General features: G+C 42.7%; 1 protein-coding gene across 7 annotated transcripts; it reads left to right on the top strand.

Moving 5' to 3' along the window:
* PTTG1 (pituitary tumor-transforming 1) lies at positions 4630 to 12314 on the top strand. Of its 7 annotated transcripts, none has more exons than XM_005672565.3 (6): positions 4630 to 4734; positions 5166 to 5266; positions 5618 to 5799; positions 7349 to 7442; positions 10768 to 10926; positions 12155 to 12314. In XM_005672565.3, the coding sequence occupies exons 2-6, from the start codon at positions 5176 to 5178 to the stop codon at positions 12232 to 12234; spliced, it is 606 nt and encodes a 201-aa protein (XP_005672622.1). In that variant the 5' UTR covers positions 4630 to 4734; positions 5166 to 5175; the 3' UTR covers positions 12235 to 12314. The 7 variants fall into 7 exon arrangements, with proteins under 7 accessions (XP_005672622.1, XP_003134140.2, XP_020932505.1 ...); XM_003134092.6 differs by having other exon boundaries at positions 5615 to 5799; XM_021076846.1 differs by having other exon boundaries at positions 4657 to 4750.

The following is a 13990-nucleotide window of genomic DNA, read 5'->3' as shown; positions in this document are numbered from 1 at the left end:
AGTGTAAAGGCCTGTTTAGTTAAAACCACCAAGAACAAACCAGGGAGCACATCTCCCAGAGGAATTATGTGTGCTTGACAAGATTCTTCTCTAATCTTTTGTAAAGTTTGGATTCCCCCTGGAGGATTCTGATGGGGATCTAAGGAAGCAGGAATCAGTTCTGGATGGCTTATTGTTTGATAGCTTGGGCTTAATTAGGACATAGGTGCGGTTATGTGGCGATGGTCATTTAGCAGTTACGTATCCCCATTCATATTCAGGGGCATCTTTAGTAAGAAAACAGTGGTTACTCAAAGATGGAGTGGTTGTTGGAAGTTCCTGTTGTGGCTCAGTGGGTTAAGAATTGGACACAATGTCTTTGAGGATGCCGGTTCAATCCCAGGCCCCTCTCATTGGGTTGAGCTGAGCTTAACTCACCTAGGCTTAATGACCTACACCCCTTGCTGCAAGCTCCTGGTGCAGATCACAGATGTGACTTGGTTCTGGTGTTGCTGGGGCTGTGGTGTACGCCGGCAGTTGCAGCTCCAATTTGATTATTAGCCAGGGAACTTACATATGCCTCAGGTGTGGCCCTAAAAAAAGAGAGAAAAAAAAAAAAGATGGAGTGGTTGCGGCATTTTACAGTTACTACAGGACCTTGTGAGACATAATGCTTTCTATTGTAGGGGGAAGACTTACCCTAGGGAGATGTTAACCTTGTACTCCCCAAAGACCTCAGGAAATAAAAGAACTCCCACCTGGAAGCTGTGGGTGTTGTTAAAGAGAGAAGCTACTGGACCCAAATCGAGTCACTTGTGCCCATGACACCAGATCTAGATTTAACACTTAACCTAATCACAACTCCGAAATGTAATCTCCAAAAATGTGATCCAATCAACCAGTTTAGAATTTACCAATCAGTGTCAAAGAAATGTCATCTAATCAGTTTGGAATTTCCTGGTCAGTGCCAGTGTCACGTGGACCCTTTCCGTCATCCCCTACCCCCCACTCCACCTCTCAGAGCAAGAAGAGGCAATCGTCTTGTAAAATTCTTGTTGTTCCCCGCCTCCACCACTGGCAAAGATGTCCTGGCCTCAAAATCCTTTATTTTGCTGATAGTTCCTATGCCTCATCCTTCTTCCTACAAAAACACTTCAGCTTGTACAGCCCCTTGGAACACACTTCTGTTTGTTCTGTGGGATGCTGATTCACAAGTTGTTGAATAAAGCCAATGAGATCTTCAAATTTACTTGATTGAATTTTGTTTTTTGACTGTGTTGTGCAGATTCGATTTTGAAATACATACTTTTGTGTGCTGATGACATAATATGGAGCTGAGACATTTAGAAAGAGATATAGGGAAAGAATAAGAGGAGAGATAGGGATAAAGGGGAGAAAGGACAGGGAATGGACAGTAAAGGTATGCATTTTTTTTGTCCTGCGTCTTTTCTTTGCATCTAGCACAGTGACCAGCATTTAATAAATATTCACAGAGTTCCCGTCATGGCTCAGTGGTTAACAATCCCAACTAGTAACCACGAGGTTGTGGGTTCGATCCCTGGCCTCGCTCAGTGGGTTAAGGATCTGGAGTTGCCGTGGTTGTGGTGTAGAACGGAGGCTACAGCTCTGATTAGACCCCTAGCCTGGGAACCTCCATATGCCGGGGGTGCGGTAGGAAAAAGACAAAAAAAAAAAAAAGCATTCCATAAATATTTATTGATTGAATGAATCATTCAATCAGTTTTGGTCCTGAAATGCCAGGGAAGAAGGGACAATGAACTGGCATATATTTTGAACCACATCTATGCCTAGCGTAGTGCTAAGCCTCTTGTGAAAGGCTAATGTGGGCTCAACTCCTCTATCCCAACTTACCATCAAGTTAAAAGGTATGTGGTAACCTGTGGAGAGTAGGATTTGGATGACAGGTCAGCTTTGTGTTCTGAATTGATTCTTTTATCTTGTTTAATATATGTTCATTTACTATAGAAATAGGAAAAGATCATCAACTTTTTTCAAGCAAAATTTCTTTCTGTATCTAGGAAATTGGAATTCTTTTTCTACATCATTATTATTCCTCTAATCTTTTTCTCTTGTTCATTCTTCTGGCCTTCCCCCATCAGCTTTGATGAATATACTATTGAGATCTTACAGGTTAATTTATTTATTTATTGTTGCTGTGCCTGAGGTATGTGGAAGTTCCCAGGCCAGAAATCAAACCCATGTCACAACAGTGACCCATGCCACCGCAGTGACAACACTGGATCCTCAATCTGCTGAAGCACAAAGGTTTAAAGTTTTAAAATAAGTTCCTATTAAATGATGTAATTTTAAAGTAAGCCTGAACTATATAGTCATTAGATCATCATTTTGTTCCTAAGCTGGATTCCTGATGCTATGTATAATAGAGTCCTAACTTGAAATATTGATGATAGTGCTTCAGTTAGGGAATAATCATTAGTCCTTTTAAAAAAATGGAAGTATAATTGACTTACAATATTAGTTTCAGAATCAGTCTATTCTTAATCACAAGCACAACAAAATTACTCAGACACTGCCATTTTATCTATTTGTACTTACATTTCTTCTTAAATTTTTTTTTTCCTTGTTACGGCCACACCTTTGGCATATGGAAGTTCCTGGGCTAGGGGTGGAATCAGAGCTGCAGCTGAGGCCTATGCCACAGCCACAGGAACACCGGATCTGAGCTGCATCTGTGACTTGTGTGGTAGCTCACGGCAACACTGGATCCTTAACCCACTGAGCAAGGCCAGGGATAGAACCTACATCCTCATGGACACTGTCAGGTTCTTAGCCTGCTGAGCCACAATAGGAACTCCCTTAATATTTAATTCAGCTCTGCTACTATTCTGTAGACCTAATATGTTTTTTACCAACCCACTATATATTGGCTGTATGTGTATCTTTCTTTAAAAAATTTTTTAAATTGAAATATAGTTGATTTACAATGTTGTGTGTATTTTTCATATCTCTAACTGAAATACAGCTATTATGTACCCTCTTTTTTGGTCATTTTCCTGGTGACAACAATGCCTTTCCTCCAGTGCTGCCAGGCACTTTCAGCAAATGGAAATTCCCAGGCTAGGGACTGAATCAGGGCAACAGTGGTATCTGAGCTGCGTCTGTGACTTACACCACAGCTCGCAGCAATGTCAGATCTCTGACTCACTGAGCAAGGCCAGGGATCGAACCTGCATCCTTGTGGATAATTGTGGGATTCATTTCCACTGTGCCACAGTGGGAACTGATGCTTCTTCTTTCTAGGAAAATAGTTGATTAGTTGAAGACTTTAGGAAAACAGTTCTGTCACCATCTCACTTTGACTTTCTTTTCTTTTTTGGCCATTCCATCAGCATGCAGAAGTTCCCAGCCCAGGGACTGAATCTGCATCATGGCAGTGACCCGTCTCACAGCAGTGACAATGCTGGATCCTTAACCTGATGAGCTATCAGGGAACTCATCACTTTGACTTTTTTTTTTTAATTTTGTTTTTTGCTTTTTGGGGCTTTTTCCTGCGGCACATGAAAGTTCCCAGGCTATGGGTCGAATCAGAGCTGGAGCTGCTGGCCTACTTCATAGCCACAGGAAATCTGAACTGGGTCTGCGACCTACACCACAGCTCACCACAGCGCAGAATCCTTAACCCACTGAGCCAGGCCAGGGATCCAACCCACCTCCTGGTCGATACTCAGCGGGTTTGTAACCTGTTGAGCCACAACCTTGACTTTGTGTGTGTGTGTGTGTGTGTGTGTGTGTGTGTGTGTGTGTGTTTTTACATTTTCTAGGGCCACTCCCACGGCATATGGAAGTTCCCAGGTTAGGGGTCCAATCGGAGCTGTAGCCGCCGGCCTACACCACAGCCACAGCAACATCAGATCCGAGCCGCGTCTTCCACCTACACCACAGCTCACTGCAACGCCGGATCCTTAACCCACTGAGCAAGGCCAGGGATGGAACCTGCAACCTCATGGTTCCTAGTCAGATTCATTAACCACTGTGCCAGGACGGGAACTCCTCACCTTGACTTTTTGAACTTCACAGTCTTCATTTAAAAGTGTCTTGGGACACCGAAGTGTCTTAGCTAAAATACAAAAGAAAGAGTTCCCGCCGTGGCTCAGTGGTTAACGAATCCGACTAGGAACCATGAATTTGCGGGTTCGTTCCCTGGCCTCGCTCAGTGGATTAAGAATCCAATGTTGCCGTGAGCTGTGATGTAGGTCGCAGAGGCGGTTCGGATCCCACGCCGGGTTGCTGGGTTGCTGTGGCTCTGGCATAGGCCGGCGGCTACAGCTCAGATTAGACCCTTAACTTGGGGACCTCTATATGCTGCGCGGGTGCGGCCCTAGTAAAGACAGAACAAAACCCAAACCCGCGAAACAACTTCGTATCTTGGTACTATAATAATCGTAATAATTATTTATTTCTTGGAATTGAGATCATATTTACTCCCCTTCTATCTCTGTGGGGAGCAGGTTTAAAAACTGCTAGAATTTCATGATCAAAGTGTCAGCCGGCTTGCTTTTTTTCTTCCAAGGAAACAGGCTGCGAAGTCCCGGGAAAAGCGGCGACCCTGGGCTTGCGTTCCTCTCATTGGTTCTTCCTGGGAGCCTCCGCCCCACCCAGGTCCCGCCTCCTGGACGGATGAACCAATAGGGGCGTAAGTTGTGGTTTAAACACCGAAGCTGGCGCGACCGCTGGAGACAGTGTCTTGCGAGGAGTGTGGCTGTTGATCCTAACGTGGGTGAATAGAGAGGTCTCGAGTCGTTGGCCGGGGAGGGTCTGGCCGGGTAGGGGCCGGGGGCGTTCTGTGAACTGGCTTGCGGGGGATCGGGGAGACGAGGCGTGGGGGGTTGGAATCCCCGCCGATGTTTGTAGCAAGGAACCGCGTTGCGCCGCGGCCTTGGACTGTATCCGTGACCCACGGCGGTTTGCTTCTGATGAGGGCTGTGCCAGTTCCAAATCGCCAACTCTTCCGGAACTTAGGGCCTCTGATGCAGCCTTCAAGAGTTAAGAGATGGATTAAGTGCCTGTTGACTCAAGATGGGGCCTTACCCTCTGCTTAGCTCTTTGCGTGGACGTGCTAGAGTAGAAAGTTGGGTCTTTGCTACACCTTAGCTTCTCCCATCTTCCCTAATTCCCAGGGTCTAATGAGTATTTCACACCCCTAGGTAATCCAGAATGTCTACTCTGATCTTTGTTGATAAGGAAAATGGAGAAGCAGGCACCCAAGTGGCTCCTAAGGACCGGCTAAAGCGGGGGTGTGGACCTTGTGAGTATACTAGTTGAAATTGGATACACAGGTATGGTGAATTAATGGTGGGTGTGGCCTGGATCTAGGGAGGAAGGGGGGGTATTTAGTGTACTTCCTGGGCAATTGGCAATTGGAGTTGAATTTACTCTCGATACTTAGGCTTGCCATGGTCTCTTATTTCATGTTCAATATCTTAGATTATTTTAGAGGGTACTGAATTGGAACTATGAAGGCATATGACCATGCCACTGTCAAAAATGGAGGTTAAGTGTTTAAGAATTAGGCCAAATATGTAGGCACAGTCAGCCTTCAAGTTGCTCAGGTGTTTGTTGCTGGAATAATCTTATGGTAAGACTTTTTCTTTAGCAGTCAAAGCTTTAGATGGGAGATCTCACATTTCAACACCACATGTTGGCAAAGTGTTTGATGCTCCACCAGCTGTTCCTAAAACTGCCAGAAAGGCTTTGGGAACTGTCAACAGAGCTACAGAAAAGTCAGTAAAGACTAATGGGCCCCTCAAACAGAAACAGACAACCTTCTCTGCCAAAAAGGTAAGCGTTGGCTATGAAGACACTGTTTAAACATTTCAGCACCTTTGACTCTGAAGACAATTATTGGCATTCTACTTGGCTTTCTTCTTTGTGAATAGAAGGAAATATAGACGAGCAAACATAAATTAGCAGAAGAGATTCAGACTGTGGACTTTGTAACTCCAAGATCACAAGTATCAGAAACAGCTGGTGAATATTTTTCCTCACCTGCCTTTAATGTGTGTATTACAGCACATTGGTTGGTAGTATCTACTTGAAGATACAAAAAGTACTGAGAGGGTACTTTGCAAGAGGTCACCTGGCTAATAAAAGCAACAGCTCAGGTTCTGCCATCCTTCTCCCTACCTTCCAGAGCAAGCACCAGGTTTTAGGTGTTATCTTGCTAGCATGTTCACCTTTGTATATGTGTGTACAAACAATAGGTCAGTGCATCCTGGACTGAGAGGGCTTGGCTATGAAAGGTTACTTCAGCATGTCCATTAACACTTCATTTGAATAACTTTTGTTTAATATGTATTAGGAAAAAAACAACTGGTATTTGACTTCAAACCAAGACCCACATGTATGGTCTTAGGACAAGGATGTCTTAAAAAAAAAAAAAAACTGAGTTGAGTAAGAGAAATGTTAAATGTAAGTATTGCAAAGAATATGACAAAAGTAGCAAGAATGTGATAGAACTGAAGTTTGGGAACCCCTGCCTAAGAGATTTCCTCTGGGTATGCACATGTGATGAAAGAATAAATCAACTCTATTCAGGCTTCTGTTTTGGCTCACTACCATTGTAGACTGTCTGGCAATTCCAGATTAGGGAATTATCCATCGTCGGCTTCTAAAGTCCTTGGATGTCTTTTGCTGCCCCTTATTCTATGTGTGTGTTTGAGGAACAAACATTAGTTTTTTAATATTAACCAAACAAATTATTTAGCTAATACTGAGACACAGCAATGGAAACATGCCATTCCCAAAGCCAAAAGTGGCTTCTAGGATTAGCTTCTATTCTGGTTGATTTATGCCTATTTTCTCCTCATTTGATTGGGTGATTAAATTGATTAGCTCTGAATTAACTCAACTCTGCATTCTTGATAACTTCTGCTAATAGGTGGGAATACTTAAATTTGAAACTTTTGAGCCATGATACTAGGCTTGCTTGCTGAATTGTATTTGTATGTAATCATGAGAATGAAGGATTAGGTTTCTTAGAAGTTAGCATGAGGAGTTCCTGTTGTGTCCAGCGGTAACGAACCCGACTAGTAACCATGAGGATGTGGGTTCGATCCCTGGCCCTGCTCAGTGTGTTAAGGATCCCAAGTTCCCATGAGCTGTGGTGTGGGTCGCAGATGTGGCCCAGACCCTGAGTTGGTGTGGCTGTGGGAATTGTTCTCTGCTGTAGGTATGGCCCCCCACCCCCAAAAAAGTCAGCATGAAATCGAAAAAAATTTAAAATGTGGTGAAGCAATCACATGTCTTAGAGAAACCCTGGGATCTCTTGGACTAATCAGTTGACCAGGCTTCCACTCTTGGTAATGCATATTTTCTTTGGTGGTTTTAGGTGACTGAGAAGACTGTTAAAGCAAAAAGCTCTGTTCCTGCCTCAGATGACAACTATCCAGAAATAGAAAAATTCTTTCCCTTCAATCCACTAGGTAGTATCTTTTGGTATTGCACAAATGCTTTAGTCTTGAGTTTGTCTTAGGATCCTGAATTCCACTGTACCTTGTCTTAGGATCCTGAATTCAACTGTGACTTGATATGGTTATGGATAATGATATATGACCCCAACCTATAACAAGGCTGTCAGAATGTGGGTTCTTTTGAACAAATATCTTTGTGGATTTATTTGTAAGGTTACATCTTGGGTCAGAAGGGGAATTGGAACAAAGATGTTCCAAATATTGTTCCTGTCCTCAAAAACTTAACACCTAGGGGAGCTGAGATGTGTCCACTGACGTGGAACAAGTCTAAAGTGGACAGTCTAACTAGCAGACCTTTTGGAAAGTTGGCTTTATGTCAAGTTGAACAATGCTTGAAAAATCCACATAGCCAGTGAATACATGTGCGTTTGTGCGTTTTTCTCTTTCAACTTGCTTCATGTATCTGAAATATTTTCTGCTGTAGAGCCAATTTGTCAAGCTTTAATTTACTCATATTTTGAGGAGAGGCTACTGTGTGCCAGGCACAATTAGGCTTGGGATGCTGGGATTAACAAGGCAGGCCCCACCACAAGGAAGCCCATGATTTGGAGGCAAAGTCAGGCACTGAACAAAGCATCTCACTTTGAGGAAGGAGGAAAAACGGGGTCTGGTAGTGAGATCTGAACTGAGCCTGGAAGAGCAAGGATGAATTCCCTTAGGAACTTGAGGTATTTGGGTGAAGAAGGGCTGAGGCAGGGTAAGAGCACTGTAACAGAGGAAAGTGTGTGCAAAGATCCTGAGGCAGAATAAAGGACTGGGGTGGTTCTGGGAAACAAAGGCAGAGTCAAGGATGATACTGGTAAGGGGGTGGGGGCAGATCACACATGAGCTGTATTTTTTTGGTGTTTTACCCAAAGAACATTTAATCATGTTATTAGTGCACATCTAGGTAGTTTCTGGCTTTTATACAATATAAAACAATTCTACTCTTAGTGTTATTTATCTAAATTACTGTTGAGAATGTGTGAGTATACCCAGAGGACAGACTTTAAGGAAGATGACTGGGTCTCAAAGTTGTGTGATTAAGTTTTGATATAATGTGCTTTCATTCTAATGATGACCATTCAGAACAATGAGGTAGATTTATGCATATTGACTAGAAAAGAGGACTATGACGTACTGTATTAGAGGAAAGTGATATTGCCTTCCAAAATGGGAGCGCAAATTATTGAACACATTCAATAATTACAGCTAACAACAAATGTTTTAAAACTCTAATCTCAATCAGAAAGGTAATGGGTATCTCACTGTTTAAAACTGGGGTGTGTGAGTATGAGTATATTTGATTATTGGTCATTTAAAATTTTTCTGTTTTAATTTCCTGTTTCTTTGTTTTCTCTTGATTTTGTGATTTCTTAGACTGTGGTGTATGTAAAGAGCTTTCTGTGGGAGTTTTCGACATGGCTCAGTGGTTAACGAATCCGATTAGGAACCATGAGGTTGCGCGTTCCATCCCTGCCCTTGCTCAGTGGGTTAATGATCCGGGCGTTGCCCTGAGCTGTGGTGTAGGTTGCAGACGCGGCTCGGATCCCGTGTTGCTGTGGCTCTGGAGTAGGCTGGCAGCTACAGCTCCGATTAGACCCCTAGCCTGGGAACCTCCATATGCCGTGGGAGCGGCCCAAGAAATGGCAAAAAGAGAAAAAAAAAAAAAAAAAGAAATTTTGCCTAAAATCATGGTTCTTAAATTTGGATTTAGGATTTTTGTACCCTTAAAAATTAGTGAAGACTCCAAAGAACTTTTTTTGTGTTGTTTATATATCTTACATTAGAAACTAAAATTGAGAAATTGAAAAAAACGTATTAATTCTTTAAATAAGCCCATTACATTAATGTATATACCTTAAACATTTTCTTTTAAGATAAAACAGTTAGTGCGAAGATTGGCATGATTTTATGTTTTTGAAATTTTGCTTTATTTGGCTTAACATAAAGTAGCCGCATTCACATCAGATTCTGTGTTGTCTGTTGCCTGTTTCGGGTTGATGTATATAAAGAGATTCTGGCTCTATGGAGATACTTAGTTAGAACAGAGAAGGTTTTAAGTCTTTGATATGACACTGAAATTCAACAGGTGGCTGTTTTGTATGTATACTGCCAGTGTGGAATCTGAAACATTTCAGTGAACATTGTGTACTCTGACAATAAGAGCCGTTGCTCTGTTTTGCACTTTGATTGTATTTTTTATCCTACATTTATCATTCATTGGTCATTTAGAAATACTGGTTTGCTAGGAAATGTGGGTCATTTAAATGTTGCATTATGCAGTATCAAAACCACACTCCGTGAGCTCGTCAGGGAGGTCTTTAGTATTAGGAAGCTGTCAAGCTAATGATTACACATAAGTTTTTTGAAATTCTCATTCTTTTCCCTTTGAAGTTGTGGATTTTATTATTGGCAGTGAATACTGTTTGCCTTGAAGTGATAGACTTCTTTCATTCCTCAGGGAAACTGTGCAACCCAAACCCAAGTCTGAGTAACCACAGTTTGTCTGTCAGTTCTTTCAAGTAAATAGTGTCCAGGAATAAGACCTCTAGTCCATATAATTTTATTTTTTTGAGGGCTGCACCTGCAGCATATGAAAGTTCCCAGGCTAGGGGTTGAATCGGAGCGGCAGCTGCCAGCCTACACTACAGCCACAGCAATGCGGGATCTGAGCCACATCTGTGACCTACACCACAGCTCATGGCAATGCCAAATACTTAGCCCACTGAGGGAGGCCAGGGATCAAATCCACATCCTCATGTTTACTAGTCGGGTTTGTTACTGCTGAGCCACAACGGGAACTCCAAGGACTCTAGTTTAGCTTGCAAATCAAATAATTGCCCAAATCTTTATTCTTGGAGAATACCATGGTCCTTCAGTATGCAGCAGAAGTGTTTTTATGGCATACTCACATCTTGCCATACAGAATACTAAAAAGACATGTTCTCAAGGCCTGCGAGCTAATAAAATTAATGCTTTTTACTGCATATAGTAAAGTGATATGTGAAACAGGCATTTTTTACTGCAGGTGAATGGTAGCAAGAAATGTAGTGACTAGTAAATATAGTTTATCGCCACAGCGATTTTATCCAACATTGCTTTATCCTATCCAATTCTAAATTATATCCAAAACAATAGGAAATAGTCTCTATTTTCATAATAGACACTCTTACTGGGTCTCTATTATGAAAGTAGTTGGACCTCAAGGGCCCTGCAAAAGGTCCTCAGACGCCCAGGGGTCCACTGAGCACCCTGAGAACCACTGCCCTGACAAAGTGCTTTCTCCCTATTGCAGATTTTGAGAGTTTCGACCTGCCTGAAGAGCACCAGATCGCACACCTGCCCTTAAATGGAGTGCCTCTGATGGTCCTCCGTGAGGAGAGGGAACTTGAGCAGCTGTTACACCTGGGCCCCCCTTCGCCTCTGAACATGCCTTCTCCGCCGTGGGAGTCTGGTAAGTGAACGCGTGCCTTCTAGGAGGGCTGTAAACAGTCTGTGTCTTAACACTTCAGTACCGTGGGCACAGAATGCTGCAGAAGGAGAATCCCTCAAACCACATGGATGAGGTCTCAGGATAATGAAAACTCTTGTCCATTGGTATTGCTTTTTAGCCCCAAATGCCCAGTCAAATGAATTCATTCTGGAATTTGGACGCTCTTAGATTCAAGCGGGATGAAATTTAGTGTATAACTTCTTAGGTTTTAAGTTGAAGTTAAATAGACTAGCTTGGGATGAGAATTCCAAATTGTATCCAAAGCTGGGAATAAGACCTGCGCAACTGCAGTGATTGGCAACCTTACTGCTGAAGGTTGAGGTTTGGTTTAAGCTAGTGGTCAAAAGTCGTCATTAGTATGTTCTATTCATTTTGATGGAAGAATAACTTAACACTATTTTAAAAATGACACTAGTGATAATTGTTGGCTCTTACTGGGTCTCTAGGAATGATACAGTTTTGGGTGCTTCTGAGATTTACTTCCTAATGAAGGTTAGTTCTGGGACCACAGCCACATTCCAAGAAGTGAGGTGTGTGTGTAGGTATGTAGGTGGGGCTGGGGTAAGGATTCATTAGGCACAGGGGAAAAGAAGAATTCATGATTAAAAGTGACAGTGAGGGAGTTCCCGTTGTGGCACAGTGGTTAATGAATCTGACTAGGAACCATGAGGTTGCAGGTTTGATCCCTGGCTTTGCTCAGTGGGTTAAAGATCCGGCATTGCCATGAGCTGTGGTGTAGGTTGCAGATGCCGCTCGGATCCTGAGTTGCTGTGGCTCTGGCATAGGCTGGTGGCTACAGCTATGATTAGACCCCTAGCCTGGGAACCTCCATATGCCTATGCTGTGGGAGCAGCCCTAGAAAAGGCAAAAAGACAAAAAAAAAAAAAAAGGTGACAGCGAGGAGTTCCCGTCGTGGCTCAGTGGTTAACGAACCTGACTAGGAACCATGAGGTTTTGGGTTCCATCCCTGGTCTTGCTCAGTGGGTTAAGGATCATGCGGCTCGGATCCCACGTGGCTGTGGCTCTGGAGTAGGCCGGCAGCTACAGCTCCGATTAGACCCCTAGCCTAGACCTCCATATGCTACAGGTGTGGCCCTACAAAAGACAAGATAAATAAAGTGACAATGAGTGTCTGTGTTGATGGCCCTGAGGATTTACAGATGTTGAGTAAGAAATTCCTGTTTTCTAGATGTGTTGCAGTCTCCCTCAAGCATTCTGTCGACCCTGGATGTTGAATTGCCACCTGTTTGCTATGACTTACATATTTAACTTTCTTAGCACTTTATGGTCTGTGGGTATGTATTAACAGTTTGTATTAATAAAGCAACTCTTTAACAGACTCTTCCAAATATTGTGCTTGGTATTCTTTGGGATTTGCTCAAAACAGTATGAAAACTAGTGGACGTGTTTAACAGACAAGGGTATAATCTGAGAAGTTTGAGTTGAAAAACTTACTCTAGACTCCTCCCGTTTGTTTGGACAGCTTATTTTGGAAGCTCCCACTGCTTTCTCTGCAACATACACCTCTCAGTGTGTACTTTACTACCTTTTTGTTGCCGTTAACTAGTGGCAGTTACTAGATCTCTTAATTAGAAGAACCACTTTCGGCTCATTAAGTATCGTTGCTCAGCGTTCTTTACTGCTGGCTCTTTTCAGTTCCTGTATTCAGTGATCAGAATTTGAAAGGGTCTAAACCTAAGAAACTTGACGTCCTTGTGATCTTCAGTGGGGCTCTTTGAAGACCACAGCAGATAATTTACTGAGAGTAAGATCTATTCTCCTCCATGGGAAATTATATTTAGTTGCTTACCATGAGATGGGAATTGTTTTTAAAATTATATTTAGTTGCTTACCATGAGCTGGGAATTGTTTTTAATAAGTATTTAATATGCATCACTGTGTTTCATGTTTATGACCTTATTTTTCAGATGACAGTGAACATCAGAGATTCACTGATACACCAAAGGCAGGAAGAGCTATAAAATGATAGAGCTGGTATTTTGATTCCATAACTGAGATTGAAATCAAAATATCAGATTATAAATGATTGCCCATGGATTTTCTTTTTTTGGGTGGAGGGGGTGGATGATGCTTAAAAAAAAAAAAAGTCACTTGGAGCCACCATTTAAAATTAGTTTCATAGTTCCCATTGTGTCTCAGTGGAAACAAATCTGACTAGTATCCCTGAGGATGCAGTTTTGATCCCTGGCCTTGTTCAGTGGGTTAAGGATCTGCTGTTGCTGTGAGCTGTGGTGTAGCTTGCAGATGTGGCTCAGATCTGGTGTGGCTGTGGCGTAGGCTGGCAGCTACAGCTCTGATTCAACCCGTACCCTGGGAACCTCCATATGCTGTGGGTTCGGCCCTAAAAATAGACAAACAAGAAAATAAAATAAAATTAGATGTTCACATATCTCTAGAGCTTCTCTTGGAAAAGCTGACCTGTCAGTAGTAGCACGTCCTTGTCTGTAACGGTGTGGTGGCTGCCTTTTAGGTGGGTGTTGGTTTTTTCTCCTCTAGACCCTTCACGAGGTGGCTTGCAGAGAGAACTGAAGTGTTCCTTTTACTCTCTCTCTGCTCTGACCCAGCCTGCTTAACTTCACTTCACTTACCTGGGCCAGGCAGTCAGTTGAATTTGATCCTTGCTTAATAGTAACTTGTACAGGAAGCCTTTCCCATGAAATGTTTGTAGCATCTACACTCAGATTAGAATGTAAGCCTTTTCTTTCCATCATTATTACAGGAAGCTGCAAGATATTAGGCGTGAAATACTAGGAACACATACAGACAATGATCCTGACCTTCAGCCTTTTACGGAATTATTCTGAATTGCTGGAATAAAATAAGACTACTTGGAAATCCTGCTGTGGCACAGTGGGTTAAGAATCTGACTGCAGTGGCTCAAGTTTCTGTGGAGAGATGGGTTCGATCCCTAGCCTGGTGCAGTGTGTTAAAGGATCCAGCATTATTGCAACTGTGGTGTAGGTTGTGGCTGTGGCTTGGATTCAGTCCCTGGTCCGGGAACTTC

The sequence above is a fragment of the Sus scrofa genome, chromosome 16 (assembly GCF_000003025.6).
Source record: "Sus scrofa isolate TJ Tabasco breed Duroc chromosome 16, Sscrofa11.1, whole genome shotgun sequence".
In the NCBI taxonomy this organism is placed as follows: domain Eukaryota; kingdom Metazoa; phylum Chordata; class Mammalia; order Artiodactyla; family Suidae; genus Sus; species Sus scrofa.
This window is presented reverse-complemented; position numbering and strand designations above follow the sequence as displayed.

Bases quoted from the DNA above. Each gene is read 5' to 3' on its own strand.
- PTTG1 (XM_003134092.6), top strand. From the start codon at position 5,176: ATGTCTACTCTGATCTTTGTTGATAAGGAAAATGGAGAAGCAGGCACC. The intron at 5,800-7,348 runs GTAAGCGTTGGC...TGGTGGTTTTAG, and splicing joins CAACCTTCTCTGCCAAAAAG to GTGACTGAGAAGACTGTTAA. The intron at 7,443-10,767 runs GTAGTATCTTTT...TCCCTATTGCAG, and splicing joins CTTTCCCTTCAATCCACTAG to ATTTTGAGAGTTTCGACCTG.